The sequence below is a fragment of the Callorhinus ursinus genome, unplaced genomic scaffold, assembly GCF_003265705.2.
Source record: "Callorhinus ursinus isolate GAN/ISIS: 27379988/994484 unplaced genomic scaffold, GSC_fseal_2.0 scaffold77, whole genome shotgun sequence".
In the NCBI taxonomy this organism is placed as follows: Eukaryota; Metazoa; Chordata; class Mammalia; order Carnivora; family Otariidae; genus Callorhinus; species Callorhinus ursinus.
Genome location: NW_027397139.1, coordinates 2,557,241 through 2,579,002, shown reverse-complemented (window position 1 = coordinate 2,579,002; position 21,762 = coordinate 2,557,241). Strand labels below are relative to the sequence as shown.

Below are 21,762 nucleotides of genomic sequence, written 5' to 3'. Positions count from 1 at the left end.
TGAGCGCGCGCGCGCCGCGGCGAAGGTGGATCCGCTTCCTCCGCAGCCAGCCCGACCTGGGCCCCACGACCCGCCGCGGCGGCCGCTTGCTCGGCCTCCCCTCGCGCGGGCCGGGCCGGGGATGGAGCCACAGCCGGAGCCGCCGCAGCCGGGGCCGGGGCGCGGAGCGGCCTGAGGCGCGGGCGGCGCGCGGGGCCGGGGGGAGGGCGGGCCGAGGGGAGGGTCCTGCGGGCCGGGGGGGCGGGCGCGGCGCGCCCCCTCCCTCGCGCGCTCGCTCCCTCCCCCGCGCGCCCTCCCTCGCCGCCTCCTCCCGCCGCCTCCGGCCCCCCCTCGCCGGGGACCGAGCGCGCTCGCTCCGGCGCCGGCCTCGCCTCCTCGCAGCAGCGCCATGGTACGTCGCCGCCCCCACTTTCGTTTTCGCCCGGGGAGTTTTTGGGGTGGTGCGTGGGCTCCCGGCGAAAGTTGCAAGGTCGGGGGGGGCAGGGGGCGGGGGCCGCCCAGGGGAGGGGCTCGAGGCGGGGACCCCCCACACACCGCCCGCGGCTGCGGGACCCCCGCCCGCCGATCTCCTCCCCCCCCACGGCTGGGGGCGGAGCTGGCGCGCGGGGCTTAGCGGGGGACCCCAAGTGGGGGGCCCCTGGCGGGCGCCGCGGAGTTAACGGGGAGGGCGGGGCTCCCGGGAGAGGGTCCCCCCCAGACCCGGCTCCCGCCTCCTCTCTGGCCCGGCCGGAGGCGGGAGGGCGCGGCCCGGGGCGCACGACCCCCGAGCGCGCAGCCCGCGGGGGAGCGTGGGCCGAGGAGGGGGCGCCCGCCCGGGGCCGTGCGGGGCGGGGGTCGCGGCGGCCCCCGCGGGGTGCCCCGGCCCGGGCAAGCGCCGCGCGCCAGCTAGCGGAAAATGGCCGCTGCGGAGAGGGGCGGAGAGCGCGCAGCGGCCGCCGCCGGGCGCCTTGAACTTGGAGCCGGGCGGGCGGCTGCGCTCGGCGCCGCGCGGGGGCCGCCACCCCGCCTGCCCTTGCGATGCCTGAGCCCCGCCTCCGGGTCGACCCCGGCCCCTCCGCGGCGCGCGCCGGGTCCCAGCCGGGAGGGGTCACCGGGTCTCGGCCCGGCGCGCCCCAGGCCCGCTGGCGTCGGTGGCTGCACTTGAGGGTTCCGGTGTCCAGTCCGCGGGCGTCGGTGGCATCCGGCACTCGAGGGGTGCGTTTGGGGGCTTCTGTGCTCCCAAACGGGTCAGCACGGGAAGCCGGGGATGCGCCCGCGTGTCTGTACGGCTGGGTGGTCCCGTCTCTGGCCATGGGTCCGTGGGTCTCGAGGCGTCGAGTCCTCTCCTTTATGTGTCTGTGTGTGTCTGCACATCCACGTGGCTGTGTGTGTTTTGTTGCGTGTGTCTTAGAGCATTGTGCGGCTAAGGGACAGTGTCTGTGTCTGGGTAACCGTGCGTCCCTGTGGGAAGGTGTTGTGAAGCTCTACGGCGGGGTTGTGTGTCCCCGAGGGCCGTGATGTCCCTGGGTGACCCGTGGGGTGTCCCCATGTGAATGTGTGGCGGTTAGGGGGTTGCTGGTGAGTGGGGAACTGTGTCGTGTCCCTGTGTCCCAGGGGACAGTTGGGTGTCGCTGTGTGCGTGTGATTAGCGCAGAGGGACTCCTCCTGGGGATGGGTTTACACTGTCCCTCAGCCCCCCCGCCCCGCTCCTTTTTTCCTGTAACCGGGGTTGCTGAGTGAGGGACGGATGTTTCCTCTACCATGCCAAAACTCTGTCCCCTCATCTCACCCCCCACACGCTGTCCCCTCCACTTCCCTCCGACTCGGGGTACCCCGTCCGCGAGGCCCCAGGTGGTCCTGGCTTGAGGACCGGGCGCGAGGTGGCGCCGGGACCCGATCACACGGTGGCAGCGCCTTCTCCCGCCAGGGGCTGCGCGTGCGCGGGGGCCTGCCCCGGAGGAAGGCGGGGCGGTGGGGGTCCCCCCACACCGCGGCGGAGGAGGTCCCGAGGGATGGCCGGTTACAGAAGCGCGCGGGCCAGGTCGGGCTCAGGAGGGTGGCCAAGGAAACCCCCTCACCCTCTCTCTGCTGGGAGCCACCCCCCCCCCAGTCCTGCCTCCCTGCACTTGCCCCCTACGAGGGGCGGGCACAAAGTGTTGTTTTCTCCCCTGCAGGGGAATCCCCGCTGCACCCCCACCCCCACACCAGGGCACTTTATATAATTTTCTAAATATAAAAGCACCAAGGCCAGGACGGCGTCTCTGCTTTTTTCTTTGAACGTGCATCCCATTTTGGGGGGCTGTTTGGGAAAGGGAAAAAGGCGTCCTACATGGACACAGGGATACCTTGGCACCCAACCCTCAGAGTCCCATAGTTTGGTAAACTTCCTACCCCCTGCCAGTCCTCACCCTCCCCTGCGCTCGCCCCCAGCGCTGAAACACAACACTCCCACCACACTCCTGTGGAGTGGGACACCTGGGCTGCCCTCCCCAGTGCAAGCCTCTCTCCTCGTCCCCCACCCAGTGCAGGGGCACACATCGGCGCAGGAACATTCACACCCATGACACAGGTGTACATAACGCCACGCACACAGAGGTGCCCACACAGCCACACGTGGACAGGCACCTGCACTTGTGAGAGTGGAGACGAGCCACCCCACCCACCCCCACCCACCCCCACCTCCAGCCCCACCTGGAGAGCTCTGAGCCCGGCTGGGGGGGGGGGCAGGGGGGGATGTCGATGGGACTGCCAGGGGGGAGGGGCAGGGATGTGGTTATTTCACATATGTGCCCCCAGGCCTGCGTAGGGATACTAGGAGGGGTTCTGCTTGTGGGTGGGGGTGATCGTAGGTGTGTATGGTTGTGCCTGGGTATGAGTGTGTGATTGTGAAGGAGTGTATGTGTGTTGTGGTCATGGCTGTGTGTGCACTTGAGCGGGTCTGTGAGTCCCTGGGTGCCCTTCTGTCGGGATGCTTGAGGCCAGGTGTGGGGGACGTCCGTGGTTGTGGGTGGGCCTGCGTTCAGGTGAATCTTTATGTGTTTGTGTCACTGGTGTGTGACTGTGTGTATTCGTGTGACGTGAGTATCTGTGTGGCATAGTGTAGATGTCTGCGTGTCCCTCTGTGGCACATTGTATGTGCTGCATGTCCCTGCCAGCCCTGTGTCCTGTCCTGCCTTTACTTATCAAGACCAAAGACCTCAGCGTCCCCTTCTAGAACCTGTTTCTCCTCTGTGAAATGGGAACACACAAGGGCTGAGGAGGAGTGACGCTGTCCCAAGTGTGCATTCCCAAGGCCTGGCACGGTGCTGTGTCCTCTGTTCTCTGGGGGGGTGATCACTCTGGAGTTACTAGGTGGACACCTCTGGTCCCTGCCTGAGCTGCTCTGTGAAGGCCACGCACTTTTTAAAAAGTTTGTTTTTAATGAGACAAACCATTCGTGCACATCTAAAGAGTATACCAAAGTATCCCAAGTGAAAACCAACCTGCGTCATCACCCCTACCTGTGTGGGTCCCCACTCCGGGGGATGCTCTGGTTTCATTCAGCTTCGTCTGAACCATTGCACATGTAACAGGTACATAGTCTTATAAAGGATGCTTGCATATTTTGTAAAAACAATCCCCAGTGAGATCTTGAGTCTACTTGCAGCATTTACAGTGAGTGGGGGTGGTCTCACCCAGGGACTCGTCTGCCCCAGGAGACACTGGGCCGTATCTGGGGACATCTGCGGTGGTCAGGACTGGGGGTGCTCCAGCCAGGGATGCTGCTCAGCACCCCTCCCCCACAGTGTTTAGGATGCCCCAAGCCCCAGCCGAGAATGATCCAGAGCACCCTCGGGTGAGAATCCCTGGTTTCCAGCTTGTTTTCCCCGCTGTGTGTCTCTCAGAGACATCTGCCGGTGGGAGCCTCTTGTTCTTTTATGGAGCTGCGTAGTATTCCAGCCTGTGCCCATGCTGGCGTTACTGATCTGGCCCTCCACAAAGGGACACAGTGGCCTGTTCCCAAATTGTCGCCATTACTGGTAGAGTAGTGGTCAACACGCTTGTGCGTCTGGATCAGGGACAGTTAGAGAGAAGGCAGAATGAATGATAAGGAGAGTGCATTTTTAATTTTTTAACCAATGAGGTAAATTGTGCTCCAAAGTGCCCAGAGCTAAATCATGCCCCCCGGTCCCCTTCTGGACCCTTGCACAAGTAGGTCCAAATCCACCGATTGCTTTGTTCGGATAACTGCCCGGTGCAAGGCACTGTTCTGACCTCAGCCCAAATAGTCCCTTGTTCACCCATAATAACCCAGGGGGTGAAAACTACCTTCGCCCTTTTTCACCGAGGGGAGGCTGAGGCACACAGGAGTGTAGCTGCTGCTGGAGGAGACGTAGACCAGGCTGCAAGCCTGAGCTAGAGCGGGCCAGCTGTGGACCTACTGTGTGCGCCGCAGGGCCCCTCCTACCCGAACTAGAATATATAGATTTGTGACAGTCCACTGGTGTTCGGGAATTTGCAGAAGGTTCTACTCTCTGCACTGTGCCCACAGTGGTCACACAGGTGACCTCAGGACTCCCATCTCCAACCCTCCTCCATGCGTCCCAGCACTGTTGCCATTTTACAGATGTGGAGACTGAGGCTCTGAGAAGGGCAGTCTGTGCTCTCCAGACTTCACCTTGGAAGGGAGCTCAGGTGGCAGGCGGGGCGGGGATGAGGGGGCTGAGCTGGGAGAACCCTCTGCAGTCAAGTGTGACTTTTAAATGTCTGTGAATTCGGAATCTTGTGCTCTCTGTGTTCCTGGCCATTTAAAAATAATAAAATATTGCTTTATGTTATGTTGGCATTTGGATTCCTAGACACCTGACTTTCCCCATTCATCCTGGGGTTTTAAATGCACCCCCCCCACGGGGCCGCCTGACAGCCAAGGGGTTTTCAAACATTTGTGAAGTGCTCATGATGTGCTAAGCACTGTTTGTTTGAATAACCGACACCCACATGCAGTGGGGTCAGTGTGGCCCAGGGAATACGTGCTCCGTAGGAGCCCTGCTCCCTCCTAGTCTAGCCCTGGGACCCTGAGCCTGTTCCCTCCCTGTAACACGGGAGAATAATAGGGTTCCTGGCACCTCCCATTACCCAAGTTGGCAGAAGGGTATCATCTGGCATCAGGACACCGGGAGAGACAAATCAAAATCATCAGGCTTTCTAAGAATGTCTCGGTGCACATTTGACCCAAGGTCAAGGCTCTGCTAAGTGTCATTATCCTTATGCCCATGGACCCCATGGGTGGGCACTGTTAGTGCACTTTACAGGGGACAACACCAAGGGGCAGAAGGGACACATCACCCTAGTCTGTGGGGTGGGAATGGGAGCTTCAGCAGTTGAAGCTGGGAGGATTCAGAGGGTGAAAGGGGAAGGGTTGAAGTCATGGTCATCAGGCATGCTGGGGGCACAGACTGGGGGAGGTCAGGCCTGTGCCCAGTTCGTCTAGAGGGAGAACAATGGAGCTTTAGAAAGGTGGGTTCTGGGGCCAGGTGGCCTGGCGCCAAGCCACTCACCGTGCCTCAGCTTCCAGATCCGTGAAATGGGCACACTCCTAGGCTCAGTAGGAATTACTGGACACCCAGAGAAGAGGCTGCAAGGGTTTATCTGGCCAGCCTGAGGTTCTGGACACATCCTCCTGGGATGTTGGGGTGACTAATGGGGGATGCCAAAGCAACCCCCCACACACACCCAGTTCCCCTTTGGTGCTAACTGAAGGGGTGAGAGCAGATTCCTGGAGGCTCTCGGGTTAGTTGGGACCTTTGGGGCTGGTGGGGTGGAGAAGAGTGCACTTGGAGCCAGCCCCTGTGCCAGGGGGGAACTGCAGCCCCCTGTCTGGCTCTCGGGGGAGCAGGGGGAGAGGATGCTGTGGGACACCCCCCCACTCCTGCCCTGCACCCCGGGTTGTACATCTTTAAGGGGAAAGACGCGCGCTGGCGCCGGCCTCTGCACACGTCACTTCTTCATTCTTTCCCTCCCCCCCCCCCCAACTTGGCTCTTTTCTCCAACTTCCCGGCCAGCGCGGGGAGGGGGGGGGGGTCCTAAAAATCCACCACCGGCCCCAAAGTGTCCAACAACAGCCCAGCACCCCCTCCCCACTTGACTCGGGTGGGCGGTCCTCGAGGACCCGTGGCGACCGGGCTCTGCGCGGCCGGTTGGTTCCTGTCCGGTGCCCGGGACCAGGGCGGCTCGTAATTCGTAATAATAGCTATGATGGGGGTTCATGGGGCATGGGGGGGGAGCGGCTTTCCTTCCCCGCTCGCGCTCTTTTTTCCCTCGTTTCTTTGAAAGTTGGATGTTGAGAAGTGGGAGGTTCGGGTGGGAGGGGAGGGAAATTGGGGGGAGGAGGGGGGGAGGCTGCCAGAGGGAGGAGAGACAGAGACACGGAGAGACAGAGACGGAGGAGGAGAGAGGGAGGGGGGACAGGAAAGGAAGAGGGAGAGAGAGCGAGCGCGGGAGGGAGGGAGGAGGGAGACCGAGGGAGGAGGCGGCGAGGAGCGCGCCGGCCGCGGCCGCGGGGGGGGGGTTTGGAAAAATGACTCAGTAAGTTCAGCGCGCCCGCTCCGGCCGGCCCTGCGCCTCCCGCCGCGCCCGGGATGTATTCGTCCCCGCTCTGCCTGACCCAGGTACGCCCCTCGCTCGGCCCGCGCCCCCCGCGCCCCCCGCCGCCGGGCCCCGGAGTCGGGAAGCCAGAGGAGGCGGGACGGGAAAGGCGCGCGTCCCTCCCGCCGCCCCGCCGGGGTGCCCCCGCCGCGGGCCAGGGGCCGGTGGGGGATGGGCTGGGCCGGGGACCCCCCCCCGCCCCGACCCTCCCTCGGGACTCCCGCCCCGCCCTCGGCGCCCCGGCCTCTCCCCCCACGCGGACGCGGGACTCGGGGTGCAGGCTGGCGGGACGCTAGCCCCCACCCAACCCGGGAAGGTCTGGGGGCGCCCTCCCCGCGGAGCCGAAGGCAGGCCTCTGCGTGACCCCCCGCCCGGACCGGGCCTGCCTCTAGGAGGAATCGAAGGGTTCTGGCTGGGTCCCTCGGCACTGTGGAGGAGAGGATCCCTCGGATGTGCTCCCCAGACAGTGACCCCCCCCCCCCCCCCCCCCAGGTTGTGCCCCGCCCCCCCCCCCTCCGGACGCCCTTCCCCCCCCCACTGGGCCCCCTGTGCGTGGGGGGGGGGGGGGCGCGCGCAGTTGGAGGCGCCAGCAGTGGGGGGAGGGGGCGCGCTGACATCCCGGCTCGGTCTCCCCCCCCCCCCCCCCCCCCCCCCACACCGATCTGATATTTTCGCCGCATCGATTCTGGATTGTTGTGCCGCCGCCGCCGCCGGGAGGAGCCGGGAGGCCGGGCGTTCCGGGGTCTGGCCCGGGCACTGCGGCGCTGCGGACGCCCTCGCCAGCCCGGCACCTGCCCCTGCCCCCCTCCCGTAGCCTCTCACCCCTGGCCAGGCTCCCAGACTGTCCGGGGCTGAGCCCTTGTGCAATGGGCAAGGGGATGTGTGAGGAGGGGGCGGCTGCCCCTGTCCCAGGCCGCACACCGGGGACTTCTTTTCTCCTCCAGCTCCCTCTGGGACCCCCCCCCCCCGCTGGTCTACTTCCAGCTCCCCCCATGTCCTCATGTGTCTTTAGGCCAGTGGGGTTGCGGCCTCAGTTTCTCCTGAGGACTAAGGCAGGCTCTGGAGAGAGGGGCAGTGTGGCCTCCAGACTGCAAAGTGCAGCACTCTGGGAGTCCAGCGGGAGCCTGGGTGTCCGGTCTCCCTTCTCTCTCCCTTATGGGGAGCACGTGGATGCCTAGCTTGGGTCCCAGGGGCTGCCAGTCTGTGTGGAGAGGGTCCACTATTCAGGATCTTGGGGTCCCCCTCATTCATGGTAGAATCTTTCTTGCCGCACTGGGGAGTTCCTGGCTCCCGCCAGAAAAGGAGAGGGTGGGTGCGAAGTGAGGGGGGGGGTCTCAGGGCTTGTCCTACCCATGATCCCCTAGTGACCTTGGGGAAGTCCCTGCTCCTGTCCAGGCCTCAGTTTCCCTTTCTGAACAACTTTGGGGACCCCCCCGGAAGTTGTCATTGCTGCCCCACCTCTGCATCCCAGCTGCCCTAAAGCTCCCCGGGTGCAAGGAGGGTTCTAGTGAGGGTTGCAGCGTGACCTTGGGCCTCCCAGTCTCTGGGCTTGCGGGGTGGCCTGGGTGGCTGTGGGCGCCCCCGCCCCCTCTGCCCTTCTTGCGCTTGCCAGCTCCCGAGAGCCACACAGGGGGGCTGAGCCAGGGAGGCTATTCCAGGGGAGGAGGTTGGAAGGCCGCCTTTTGTCACCGAGCCCTGGAATTCCCCCATCAGGACTCCTCGGGAGACAGGCCTTCATCCACGTTGCTGCCGAGAGGAGAGGCGGTGGCAGTGAGAACCCGAGCCCTGGTGTGAGCATGTGTGCTCATGGGGCCTGGCTCGGCCCTCCCCAGGAGCAGGGCAAGGATCAGCCAGGCGGGCTCCTGGTGGACAGTGAACGCTACCTGAGGTTGCTCGGGGCAAGCGACGGGGGTGGACAGGAGGCAGAGAGAGCCCAAGAGCCCCCCTCCCAGGGCTAGGGTGAGGATGGAGTGGCCCAAATGCAGGGGCTCCCCTCCCCTGCTCTGCTCCTGCGTCCCCCCCCCCCAGGAGGGGAGCCCCAGGACCCCCTGGCAGGCTCCCCGAAGCCTGAGGGTGATCCCCCAGAGCTCCTTGCAGACCCAGCCTGGGCTGGGATCCCCGGCTGGGCCCCCCCCCCCCCCCGGGAGGACCCCGACTGCCCGCACAGGACCTGCACTCCTGGCTGGCTGGCTCAGTCTCTCTAAGCACGCCGCCACCCCGCGTCTCTGACCATCTCCATCTCCCTCTCCCGGTCTCTCTGTTTCTCCTCGATCTCTGGGTCTGTCTCTCCCTGTCTCTGTGTGTCTCTCTCCCCCTTTCCATCTCTCCCGTGTGTCTCCCTGTCTCTGGGCCTCCATCTCCCGCCTTTGCCCGACTAATTTTACAACCTGAGCCCATCCTAAAATAGCTCCCTTTTAGCTGATCCGACCCGGATCCTTGTCGGTGCCAGCGCCCCGGTGCCCCCGGCCCTGCCCGCCCCCGGGGGGGGGGGTGGTGGCGGCGGCGGCCCTGGAGGATTCTGGGAGCCCCGTCCCTGTTTCAGTGGTGACTCAAGCGCTTTTTCACTTTTACTCTTAAGAGGAACTGTGTGGAACAGCCGTTACTTCCATAAATCCTGGCGGCGGGAAGGCTGGCCTCCCCGCTCTGGCCCTGCTCCGGGCCTCCCTCCCTGCCTCCCTCCACCCGCCACACCGCCACGTTAGTTATTCCGGGTTTGGGGCCAAATCCCTCTTGGCTGCAGTGCCGAGGATTCCCCGGGGCCGAGGCTGCGGCCACGCCAGCCGCCAGGGCCCCTCCCTCATTCATTCATTCCTCCCTTCATTTCTGCCCCACGCTCCCTCTCAGTATGGCACCCCTCTTACAGCCCTTTCTCCAGTGGGGAGACCGAGGCTGCGAGGGTGGCCCTGACTTTTGATGGGTTTAGCAGGTACTTTTTTTAAATGCCTCGTAGGGGTGGGGTGCGGGGGCAGGAGGTCGTGGGGTCTAGGCCTGACCTGGGCTTTGGGGGGCTGGGAGAGGGGCCAAGACCAGAGAGGGCCAGGGCCCGCCCCGGGTGGCACAGCATTATGGCGGGCAAGGCTGGCTTTGGGGCCACTGCCCCCACTGGGCTGTTGAGGCAGGCCTGGGCAGGTGGGCGCTCCCTGTGTGCGCCCCCCACCCGTGGTGATGCCTCTGCTCGGCTCCTGCAAAAAGCACAGCCTGGCTCCAGGGCTCTGTCCCTGTGTCTCTCCCCCCTCCCTTCTCTGCGGAGGCAGGGGTGCCTCAGCGAGCGCCAGGGCCAGGCGCCTTGTAAATCACGAAGCTGGGATTCTGGCGAGTCAGCGTTCTCTCCCTCTCCCTCTCTCTCCTTCTCTCTCTCTCTCTGTCTCCCTCCCTCTCTCTCTCCTCCTCCCTCTCCCTGTCTCCCCCCCCCCCCCCCTCTGTCTCTGTCTCTCTCTCCTCCCTGTCTCACGCCAAATGGATGGGAAACACTCACCCCGGCCGGGGTCCCCCTGCCCCACGCAGCCCTCACACACGAATGCCCATGTCCACACCAACCCGCACACGCGTGTGCTGCCTGCTCCCGTCGGGGCATGTGGACCTGCGGTGCCCCGTGCAGGGGTGAGGGGGCTCCCCGGGGACTGAACCACACCCACGCACATGCACACACACACGTGTGTGTTCACTGCCACCTCACCCACGAAGACACAGCCCTGCCCCGCCTCCGATGGGCCCTAATGGGGGTCCCGGAGGCAGAGACCGAGGCAGGGCGCCTCAGATCTGCATGCAGGTCTTGCTCAGGAGGCTCAGAACTGAGTTCTTGGCTTCCCGGCTGCGTGATGCCGGGCAGGGCACCTAACTCCTCCGTGCCTCCTTGTCCTCACTGTGAAATGCAGTCAACGGCACATCTTCCGCTGCTCGCGCCACCCGAGGATTCGGGGAGGCAGGACCCCCGTGAGGTGCTCAGTGCAGGGCCTGGCACACAGTAGGCGCTTACAGATATCTGTTGCACAAAGGAATGAGTGGACGGTTCTGCCAGCCGAGAGAAGGAACTCTCTGAGCCTCCCTCTCTGCCCACGTGAACTGTGGAGTACAGTCATTCCTTCCTCCGAGGCTTCACCCTCAGCACAGTGCCTGGTATACAGTGGGTGCCAAATAAATGTGGCTGTGATTATGGTGGTCGCTAAACTAATAATTGGGTTAAATGTCTTGGAGGCATTTCCAGCGTACCCTCCCCTTCATGCTGTCACTGTCTGCCCAGCAGGAGCCAGGCCCTGGGCTGGGTGATGGGAACAGCTGTGAGCCCTAAGGATTTGTCCAGGGTCTTCCTGAGTCTGGCCAAACCTGTGGGGGTGCCAGCATCCTCTGTCGCGTGGGGTGCTTGGATGGGTGTCACGTAGGCAGAGGATGGGATTGCTCCCCCAGGGATCTGGGTGCTGGGGGCACAGCAGTGAACAAGAAGGACCAAATCCCTGTCCTGGAGGGGCCGCAGTCCAGGGGCCGGGCCAGGCCAGGCTGCCGCTTTGGCTAAGAAGGAGGTGGCCCGTGACCTGGGACCGAGCAGGGGAAGGGAGTCACACGAGATTCTGAGAGAGCAGGTGGGGTACAGGATGGGCATCTCTGGGGAGTCCCAGCGACAGGGCCAGACCATGTGCTTGAAGGGCCCAGGAGCAGGGCTGAGGAGTCCGGAGGTCCACGGTCACAGGGATGCAGGTTCAAGCCCCAGCTTGGCTCCTTCCTGGCTGCATGACTTTGGGTGGGTGGCTTCGGTGCTCAGTGCCTCAGTCTCCCCCTCCAGAAACCAGGCGTGAGGATAGTCCCTATTTTGCAGAGTTGATAGCTCAGTAAATGCTCAGCCTCTGGAAGGTAGGACCCCGCGCCCTGTCTCTCTAATAACTCTCTCTCCCACACCCTGGCCCTCTGGCTCAGCCCCGTCATCCTCCTGGGACACAAAGGCACAGAGAAGGAAGGCAGGAGATCCAGGGTTCAGACTCCCCGGTCGCTTTGATGGGAAGTTTTCACTCCCACTGCTCTGTGTACCCAGATTCCTCTCAGGGGCCCACAAGACCCTGCACAACCAGCCCCCAGCACCTCCCTGCCCTGCCCCGCTCCACTCGCCTTCTCATCCACTCTGTTTCAGCCACATCACCCTCTTCACTGTTCTCGCAAAACATGAGGCACGGTGCTGCCTCAGGGCCTTGGCACATGCTGTTTTTACTCTCTGGAAAGCTCCTACCCTGGCCCATCATTTTTTAGGCCTTTGTTCAAGTGTTCTCTCCTATGAAAGACCCTCCCTGACCACTACCAGCTAAAAAACAACCCTAAGGCATTCCCTGGCCCTCCCCAAACTCCTTTAAATTTCTTCAGAGCGCTTTATTCAAACTGACATTTTATTGCATATCTGTCGGCTTGTTTCACATCCATCCCTGCCCCAGATCAGGATCCAGGTGAGGACTGAGCCCGGGTCACTGCTGGGCCCACAGCACCGTGCACGGAGCTGGCACACAGTAGGCACTCAATAAATGTTTGTCGAACAAGCAAATGCATCTCGCCCTCATTATGTGGGAGTTATGCCTAAGCTGTGATGCTCTGAGCTTGAGGGGAGGAATTACCTCAGGTTAGGGACACTGACTGGTGCCAGATGGACCTGGGTTTGAATATGGGCTCCGCTATTTGCCACTTAACCTGGCCTTAACCTAGAGGAAAAGACGTTGGAACCAGGGCTTTGAAGGGCACATAAGAGTTTGTGATACGAATTTAGGAGGTGGTAAGATAGTTCTCAGTACCGTTTGGTGAGTCACTGAGTAAATGAGGGAGAGAGAATCCTTCCTGGAAAACTTGTGGTTGTGAATAGGAGCTTTATGGTCCAGCCCATCCAGCAAGGGCTTGGACCCAGGTGTCTACCTCCCAGCTGCTGCTGCCCTTTTTGGCCAGGAAGTCCCAGTGAGCCAAGTGGCATTTCTGGGAACGGCCTGGCCTCGGTCCCCCTCCCCCCAGCATTGCCTCTCTGGTTACCAGGAACTGACAAAAACCCCCAACACCCCACAGCTGCCGTATCCCGTTCTGCCCGTTGTACAGAATGAGAAACTGAGACCCAAAGCAGAGCAGTGATTTGTTCTGGGGTCAGACAGAGGGTGAAAATGGAGGCCCTTGTCATCCAACCTCATTCCCTTGCAGAGTCTGCTTGGCAAATGGGTGCTTTAGCCCTGGGCCTCAGATTTGGGGGGGGTAGCAATGGAGCCGGACTCCGAACCCCAGCTTGTGTGGTCCAGGCTAGGTCTGGGGGGATCCCTGAGGAGAGCAGGAAAGGCTGCCTGAGGGAGAAGGAACACTGGAGACAGGGCTTTGAGGGATGTGTAGGAGTTTGGGAGGATTCTCGGGATCTGGCTTGCCTTGACTGTCTCCTTTGCCTGGTCAGCCAGTGAGGGCATTGGGAGGTGCCCTGGGGAAGATGTCTTGGTTGTGGCAGGTCTCGTGGGACAAAGAGAGTGACAGACCTGCCTCTCACCTGGGCTGACCTCCCAGGGAGGACAAGGGAGGATAGGGCAGCAGGTCCATGACCCAGTTACAAACTGTTTGTCTTCCTTCCTCCCGGACCAGCTGGGGTCACTGGTGACGTGGGCTCCCGCCCCTGCCCGCCTCCCTGGCACCTTTCCTGAGAGTGGGCCCGGAGGGAGTAGGGCACAGAGAAGGGGCGGGGCCCAGGGCCAGGGGAGGGGTTCAGAGAGAAAAGGGTTCAAGGAGAGGAGTCTGGGGACCTGTCAGTCGGCCCCTGCTGGCTGACCATCCAGCTGCCCCTTCCCAGCTACCTCTTATCGCTGCCCCAGTAAAGCAGCAGAACTTGGGTGGCAGCCATGGCCCAGCGTCAACACCATTGCCTTGGCCTCCTGCCACCTTGGCGTCCCCTCCACGGGGGGCAGCGACCTGTGCCTCTCTCGCTTCCCCACCCCCAGCCCCTCCGGCCAGGCAGCCCCGGCTCTGGTCCCAGCTCTGCTGACCGGCCGTGTGACCCTGGCTGAGTCACTCCCCTTCTCTGGGGCTGGCCTGTCAGGTGGCATTCAGGCACAGGAAAGCCCCGTGGAGGTTGGACAGGGACGGGCCACAGATGGGCCCCCCTCCATTCTCCCTCGGCCTCAGCAGGCCAGCCGGGGTTGGGGGAGTGGGCAGCGGAAGAGAGCCCTGAGGTCCAGTGCCTGCCACAGCTGTTGCGGTGACTCACACTTTGGGGGACATTGGAGTGGGGAGCTGGTCTGCCATACGCTGAGCCCCATCCCGCCCCACCCTGGTGAGGGCGGGAGGCTATTTTCAGAGCCTCAGTAATAGGTGAAATCTGAGGTCGTTCCCCTCCCCCACCCCGGCACCCCCCACCCCCTCACCGCCCCCCCTCCTCCCCGGCCAGAGGTGCACAGAGCCCTGAGAGCATACGGGGCGGGGGTCCCTGTGAGTGTCCAGGCCTGGAGGTGGGACGGAGCTCAGCCCCATCCAGCCAGAAGGCAGACTGATAGCCCAGAACGGCTGTTTCCCCCGAGACCCCAGGCTGTTCTGAGGAAGTGGCCGATGGCCTTCACAGGCCTCGGGGGCCTGGGCTCGGGGCCTCACACAGGCCCTGAGACCCCGTGGGACCCCCAGGTCGGGTCTCCGCCCCTGTCTGGGCCTTGGATCCCATCAAGCAGTGGGTCGCGGAGCCCTGGGCCTTCCCCTGCGTCCTGGGAGATTGTAAGCAACCGGAATAATTGTAACAATGTCAACAATAACACTAAGAGTCTAGGGCAGCCTTTCCAGAGCTGGGCAGGGAACGGGGCTCATATCCTGTGAAGAGCTAGCACTCCTGTTCTGGAAGCCCGCACGGCCCCGGCAAGAGCGGAGACGTGGGGCCCAAGGTTCTCTTTGTCTTCGTTTCTCCTGGAGGGTGAGAAACCAGGTCCCAGATGTTCTGCAGAGCTGGTTCCCCGTGATGAGAAGCGGAGAGATGAGACAGCCCTCCCACCCCCGTAGGAGGGGGCAGGGGTCTCCCATGGCGCCGTGTTGCTCTCGGGGGGGCCCGGCCACGGCTGCTGCTGTTCTCATGGGGACAGTGCTATGTCCTTCATGACTCGGTCTCCTCCTCTTGGGGCCTCAGTTTCCTTATCTGTAAAATGGGTGTTGTGGCCTCCCAGCAACACCAGTTAGGCATGGATGGGGGGCGCGGGGGTTGAAGTCACAGGTCTGGCCAGGCCTCAGAGCCTCCCCAGGCCTCAGATTTTCCGTCTGAATGGGTATGTCGGGGGGGCAGCCCCAGGGGCCCCTCTCCCCAGCTCTGAACCCCCCAAGGCCAGCTCCCCTTCTCTCGTGTATTCTGATCTCTTGCCTTCTTGGGCCTCAGCTTCCTCAGCCCCTACAGTGGGTCTGCGCAGGAGCCTCTCCTTCCAGCAGCCTCTGACATCTAGGCTGCCCTAGTCCTGGCCCATGGACCTCTGCGGGGCCTTTCTGCACAGCTGGTCTATGGGAATGACCCCCTAGACCTCATTTTTTTAATTTGTGCCAAGGGCCAGTAGAGGCAGCCCTCAGACTGCTCCCCCCACAATCCGGTGTCAGCTTTCTTTGCTGATAGGGACACTCTCAGAGCCTGGTTTCTCCTGCAGCCATCCAGCAGCCTCTGTATGCTTGGCCCTGCTCTAGACATTGGAGTTCATACTTTATTTTTATTTTACTTTATTTATTTATTGGTCAGAGAGAGAGTAAGCGTGCACAAGCAGGGGGAGGGGCAGAGGGAGAAGCAGGCTCCCCGCTGAGCAGGGAGCCCAACGCAGGGCTCGATCCCAGGACCCTGGGATCATGACCTGAGCCGAAGGCAGACGCTTAATCGCCGGAGCCACCCAGGCGCCCCTGGAGCTCATACTTTAGTGCAGGAGTTTGCTAACTACAGGCCTGGGGCCCAGTGCCTGCCACCTGTTTTTGTAAATAAAGTTTTATCAGAACGCAGCCATGTCCATCATCTGTGTGTCATGTCTAGGGCTAGTTTGGCGATACGGCACTGAGTTGAGTAGATGCAATGGAATGGAATACTCATCGTCTTCTTTAAGAGGCTTTCAGACTGGGGTTTGCTGCTCCCCCCCCCCGTCCTAGTAGACAGCAAATAGGGCCATAACATCCCCGTTCTCCTGACCTCACTTTTCCCCGTCTGTACAATGGGCTAGCCCCCATCAAGCACCTGGGCACCCTCAGCTTGGCCTGTCTGTACATTGGAGTTCAAGACAGCCCTCCGTGAACCTCTGCCTTGGCCTGCGCCTCCCACGTAGTCCAAGCCCCAGGTTCCCCACTTTCCCCACTCGGGCAAGGAGTTCACGCCTCTCCCCCATACGCTTCGGTGTCCCCTCTGGCCTCGAGTTTTCCCTAGGAGGTGAGCAGGTCTGCAGTGCACCCCCTGCCCACAGGCGCCTGGCCCTCCCTGGGGGTCTTCCTGGGGCCCCCAGGCCTCAGTCTCCCGGGCTGGGCAGTGGGCCCACGGTCCCCAGCACCCCCTGACCTCTGGCCTCTCGCGCCTGCAGGATGAGTTCCACCCGTTCATCGAGGCGCTGCTGCCCCACGTGCGCGCCTTCGCCTACACCTGGTTCAACCTGCAGGCGCGGAAGCGCAAGTACTTCAAGAAGCACGAGAAGCGCATGTCGAAGGACGAGGAGCGCGCCGTGAAGGACGAGCTGCTGGGCGAGAAGGCCGAGGTGAAGCAGAAGTGGGCGTCCCGGCTGCTGGCCAAGCTGCGCAAAGACATCCGGCCCGAGTGCCGCGAGGACTTCGTGCTGGCCATCACCGGCAAGAAGGCGCCGGGCTGCGTGCTCTCCAACCCCGACCAAAAGGGCAAGATGCGCCGCATCGACTGCCTGCGCCAGGCCGACAAGGTGTGGCGGCTGGACCTGGTCATGGTCATCCTCTTCAAGGGCATCCCGCTGGAGAGCACCGACGGCGAGCGCCTGGTCAAGGCGGCGCAATGCGGTCACCCGGTGCTCTGCGTGCAGCCGCATCACATCGGCGTGGCGGTCAAGGAGCTCGACCTCTACCTGGCCTACTTCGTGCGCGAGCGAGGTGAGGCGGGCGGGCGCGCGCGCCCAGGGTCTCGGGGTTGGGGGGGGAGATGTGCGCGCGGGGGGGGGGGCCGTGGCGCGGGGGAGGCGGCCCACTCGCGCGTCCCGCTGGGGTGGTGGTTCAGGTGGGGACCGAGACGGGAGGCGGGTGCAGTGGGCGGGGCTGAGGGGGCCCGCCGGCCTGCGCTGGAGCGGGACCGGCACCGGTGCTGTGAAGGTCTAAGGGGAAGAGGTACGGTTCAAGGAGAGTCTGAACGGGGAGGCGGTGCGTCCAGGGGGTTGAAGGTGAGAGGCAGGCCCTTGAGATCTCCGGAGATGAGACCCTGTCCCAGGAGGCCCGAGGGGCAACATAAGGCCTTGTTGGGAATTAGGGGTGAGGACAGGACAGGGACCAATGGCAGAGAGAGTCATATCCCCCCCAGGAAAAGCTGAAAGAACCCTGGAGTTGGGTGCTGTGAATGCTAGTTGATCAACTCTCAGACCTTCAGCAGAGGCCTGACAGGTCCCACCTTTGTGCTGAGTGGGAAGCTGGGTGCTGTGTGACTTTGGCTAGGTTACCACCCTCTCTGGTCCCCTGTGTCCCTGGCTCTGGCTGTTCTAGCTGGGTGTTTGCTGGCTCCATGGTCAGTGCCCCACATGGAGGCCAGCAGGGTCTGTGAGGGTGGGGAAACCCATGGCAGCCTCCTGGAGAAAGTGGTGCGGCAGAGCTGAGCTCTACGGGGTGGCTGGACAGTGCTGAGCGTGGGGTGTCCCAGAGGGTCGGCAGCCTGCGCAAAGATGTAGAGGCAGATGTGTGGCCCAGCCTCTGGATGTCAGCAGGGCTGGTGGCCCAGGGCCGGGCCTGGCTGGGAGGGCGGTGGGCCCTGCTGCTTCCTGGCTGTGTGTCCACCTTGGGCCTCCGTTTCCCCCGTCTGTCAGATGGAGGTTATCAGAGTCCCTAGCTGGATGAGGCCCCCGGGGGAGTCGCCAGATCATGCATGTAGCATGTGAACGCTGGTCTGCCACGTGGCAGGTGTCAGCTGGGAATGTCTTAGTGTGGACAGAGTCAGGTGTGCTCATAGAACCCAATGGTCACATGCCGCATACCCCACCAGCACCACCCCCCACCGGGCTGAGTCTGGTGCACATGTGGGTACATACCTGGGGGCTGCATGAGTGTGTCCAGTGGGTACACCCAGGTTGCAAGCCCAGCCCCGGCAGATCCCACAGGTGCACACTACCAGAAACAGACGGAAGGAAGGCTGTGGGAGGGGCGGTGGGGGGGTGTCTAGCGGCGACAGACTCAGGGCTCACTGCCCAGAGGCCACGCGTAGCCCTGCCCTTTGCAGCCTGTGTGACTTTGGACACATCACGGTTCTGTTTCCTCTGTGAATGGGCATAACCGCCGCACTTCTCCTAGTGATGGGGTAAGGATTAGATGAGGTTGTAGGGCTCCCAGTCTCCAGGGTGTGTGGGAGGGAGAGGTGGGCCGGTTTCCCAGTCTTGACCTTGGTTCCTTGACCTTGACCCTCTTCTGCCCCCACCCCCACCCATGAGTCACAAACCCACTGGGGCTGGCAGCAGAGCAGCCTTAGGGACCGAGGAGGCAGAGGGGTGGACAAGGTGACTGGCTGTCCCGGGCAGGGGGCAGGGGTGGCCTTGGGGGCTGCAGACGCATTACCATGCTGGTCCAGGCCTCTCCCACCACTTCCATCTTCTGAGCCTGGCCCTGCCCCCACCTCCTCCGCGCTGAGCTGATAAAATTTTGAAGCGAGTTTTCTGCCGGTGTCAGCACAATCTCCAGGCGCCTCCCCTCCCCCAGCCGGCCCCCTCCCCCCTCGGCTCAGCAGGCAGGCTGGGCCTCCAGGCTTCCCCAGACACCTTTGTGTCCCACTGCCATGCCTTTGCCAGCCAGCCTGATCGGCCTCCTCGCTCGCAGGCTGGGGAAGGTCAAAGCCGTGCCCGCCCCTGCTTTCAGCGGGCTCCATCATCCCCACGGGGAACCCCTGCTCAAACTGGCCCCGGCCGACCCAGCCGCAGCTGGGCTGGGCGTGAGGGGAGGGCCGATTCCAAGCCGACTCAGCTGCTGGCCAGCTGGGTGATCCGAGACAAGTCGCTGCACCTCTCTGTGCTTTCTTTCCTTGCCTTTAAAATGGGAAGCTCAAATGAGCTGCCTGGTTGGGTCCCCGTGGTGAGTGCTCAACAGACAACCCTCACGGGGGCACGAGGAAACACCAGGCTTGGGGCGAGGGCTCCTCGGGCCCCTGTTCTTACCCCCCTCTCCCCCCCCACCCCTGCTATCATCCTGATCACGGTTACCATTTGCCAATTCCATGCCTGTGCCTTGTTGCTCCCCATGCCAGGCAGGCCTTTCCCGTGTGGAAGACTCCTGCGTATGCTTCAGAACCCTAACTCCTGACTCCACTTTCTCTCTGCTGGGCATTTTTTCTTTCCCATTCTGTCCACAGCCCAGCAAGGCAGGAATCACTGTTGTACTCATGTCATAGGTGAGGAACCAGGGCCGGCGAAGGAAACAGGGCCTGACTGCCCAAGGTCCCAGAGCCAAGGGAGGGCAGAGGGGGGGATGTGGGTGCAGGCAGCTGCTGTTGACGACAGCCCCCAGCCCTCCACCCTGGATGGTGGTGGAAGAGGGGGGAGGTGAATCGTGGGGTACAAAGTGGGCAGCCCGGCAGCCTTGTTGGCACCTCGGGGCTGGGGCTGTGTTCTAGGCTCCCGTGGGCTGGGTTTGCCCTCCAGGACCCCCAGCCTCATTCTGGGTCCCAGTGAAATCTCTGTTCTTGGTCAGGCAGGTGTCAGTCCGACAGCGGAGAGAGCTGGCCGCCCGCCACCCTCCTCCTTCTGTCTGTGGGTCCCAGGGCTGGAGGGGGTCGCGGCCTGGGCCGCAGCGCAGCACCCCCTTCAACCAGCGCTGCTGGGATTTGATGAGGAGGCTGGGGACGGAGCTCTAGGGATGTGCATGCAGGGTGGATGTTGGGGTGGGGCGCCCCCTCCAGCTGCAAGGCTAGCACCTCCGATGTCAGATGGGGAGACAGCTGGTGCATCAGATACGGCTCCTCAGAACAGACAGACAGCCGGAGACAGACGTGCATGGAAGCACCACACTCAGCCCTGCCCCGTCCTAGGACAGGCCTGGCAGCCCCTGGGGGAGCCGTCTCTCCTGGGGGTCAGGTGGACGGACAGGGGTGCTCCCAGCCCTCCATCCTCAGGTTTCTTTGGAGGGCTGGAGGAATGGGGATGAGATCTGAGAAGGCCCTTTCACCCCTGGGGCTGCCAGGCCGGTCAGAGCCTGGGGCGCCTCCTGGGGCTGACTTTGGCTGCCTCAGGCATCCATCTGGAGCCCTTAGGGCCCTGATTCCAGGGGCTGGCCTCAGTGTGTGCCCTGGGGGCAGCCTAGGGGCCAGCTGGAGGGGGGGGACCATGATGAGGGGATGATGTGAGCTCTGCTTTGGGGCACAGGGGGCTGCCTGCTAAATGGGTGCAGTGGGTGGGGTGCAACTGAGTGGGGGTCCCAGAAACCCGACAATTCACAGTTCAGTGAATAAGAACAACGGCAGGAAAACAAAGCAGGGGCAGGGTGTGGAGAGGGGTGGGGAGGGGGGCGCCCCAGACTGAGAAGAGTGAGGAGGGAGGGAGGCCCCAAGGAGGTGGCTCTTGGGATGAGGCCTGAAGGAAGTGAGGGAGCCACAGAGGGATTTGCGTGAGTGCGGCAGGCATGGGGGCACAGCCAGTGCAAAGGCCCAGGGGCCGGCATGGCCCAGAGCCTGAGGAGCAGAGCAGGAAGGCCTCTGGGGACCTTCAGAGGGGGAGGCGAGGCCTGCCGCGTGGCTTCCCGGTGAGGGTGATGGGGAGGCCAGGAGCGGGCAAGCCCGGCCCTCCTCCACCTGCCTTGCATTTGGGAGGGAGCCTGGGAGAACCAGGGCCCAGAGAGGGAAGCCGCTGGCCCAGCCCTGAAGCCCAGCCAGGCCTCCCCACCCCCTCCGGCGGCCTGAGAAACCTGAGGCGCGGGCGGGCGCGGTGCCAGGGCTGGGCGGGGGAGGGGCTGCCAGGCCCGCCCGCTCCAGCAGCTGCCAGCCCGCCCCGAGCCGCCAGCCCAGATGGTGCCCATCTGCTGACGCTGCCGCGGGCCAGCCTCCCGTTCCCGCCTTGTGCGGTGCCAACCTCCCAGAATGGCGCTGTGGGCAGGGGCCGGCTTGGGAAGCTTGCAGCTGCTGGAGGGGCTCCCCAGGGTGCCCCAGGGAGGGTCCCCGAGCCCTGCTGGATGGAAGCGGGAAGCAAGCAATAGCAACATCAGCAGCAGCAAACACATATTGCGTGTGCCAGACACTGCGAGCCTGGTTCTGAGCTCATCCCACATTTTAGCTCATTTAATTCTCTCCGCCATCCTGCGAGAGACAGACTGTTACCTTCTCCCATGCACGAGGTAAGGAAACAGGCCCAGAGACCGTCAGCCACTTGCCCAAAGTCACATAGCCCCTGAGAGGCAGAGCAGAATTAGAACCCACAGGATCCTGAGTCCTCCAAACCCTGAAAGGAAAAAAAAAACCTGAAAAACACTTTGGAGGTTACCAGGTGACATCCGCACCCTCCCAGTTGTGCTGCCGATTACAAAAAAAAAAAAAAAAAAAAAAAGTTGGTGCTGAATACACAGTGAATAAATGAATGAATAGCGGTGAACTGTGTTGAAGAGCCCACCGTGACTAAGCCTGGGGGCCAGGGTCACCATCAAGCGCACCCTGGGTCCGGACGGCAGTTTGTGTCCATGCTTGCTCCAGGCCATGTGAGACGCATTCTCGCCCCCAGCCTTGGTTTTCCCATCTATAAATGGGGAGCATGAGAACTGCGTCCACCGCACTGAGGACCAGAGGCAGTGATCCTCAAAAAGCATACAGGAAGCACTAAATAAATGCTCGGTCCCTTCCCGGATCCTCTTCCCCAGCCCCAGGAGACAGTCAGTGGGGGGGGGGGGGGACCTCAGTTCTGCTCTGAGACCCTAGGCTTCATTCTCCCACCCAGGGAGCCCACAGGGGCACCTCTGACCCAGGATGGGCTCTCCACTGGCAGCCGGCCGTGTCACCCACTCCAGGTGTCTGGGCGGTGGAGGGGTGAGGGGCTCCTGGCAGCC

At 63.0% G+C, this 21,762-nt stretch overlaps 1 protein-coding gene across 4 annotated transcripts in view; it reads left to right on the top strand.

Moving 5' to 3' along the window:
* Positions 1 to 236: 236 nt before the first annotated feature.
* NFIC (nuclear factor I C) overlaps positions 237 to 21,762 on the top strand; it is a 64,717-nt gene continuing 43,191 nt past the window's right edge. For 2 of the 4 annotated variants that reach the window (XM_025861036.2, XM_025861035.2), the window contains exons 1-2: positions 6,465 to 6,626; positions 16,110 to 16,641. In XM_025861036.2, the coding sequence (XP_025716821.1) occupies positions 6,597 to 6,626; positions 16,110 to 16,641 (562 nt within the window). In that variant the 5' untranslated portion in view covers positions 6,465 to 6,596. Of the gene's footprint in view, positions 392 to 6,462; positions 6,627 to 16,109; positions 16,642 to 21,762 lie in introns of those variants that run through there. The other 2 variants (XM_025861034.2, XM_025861033.2) reach the window with 2 other exon arrangements.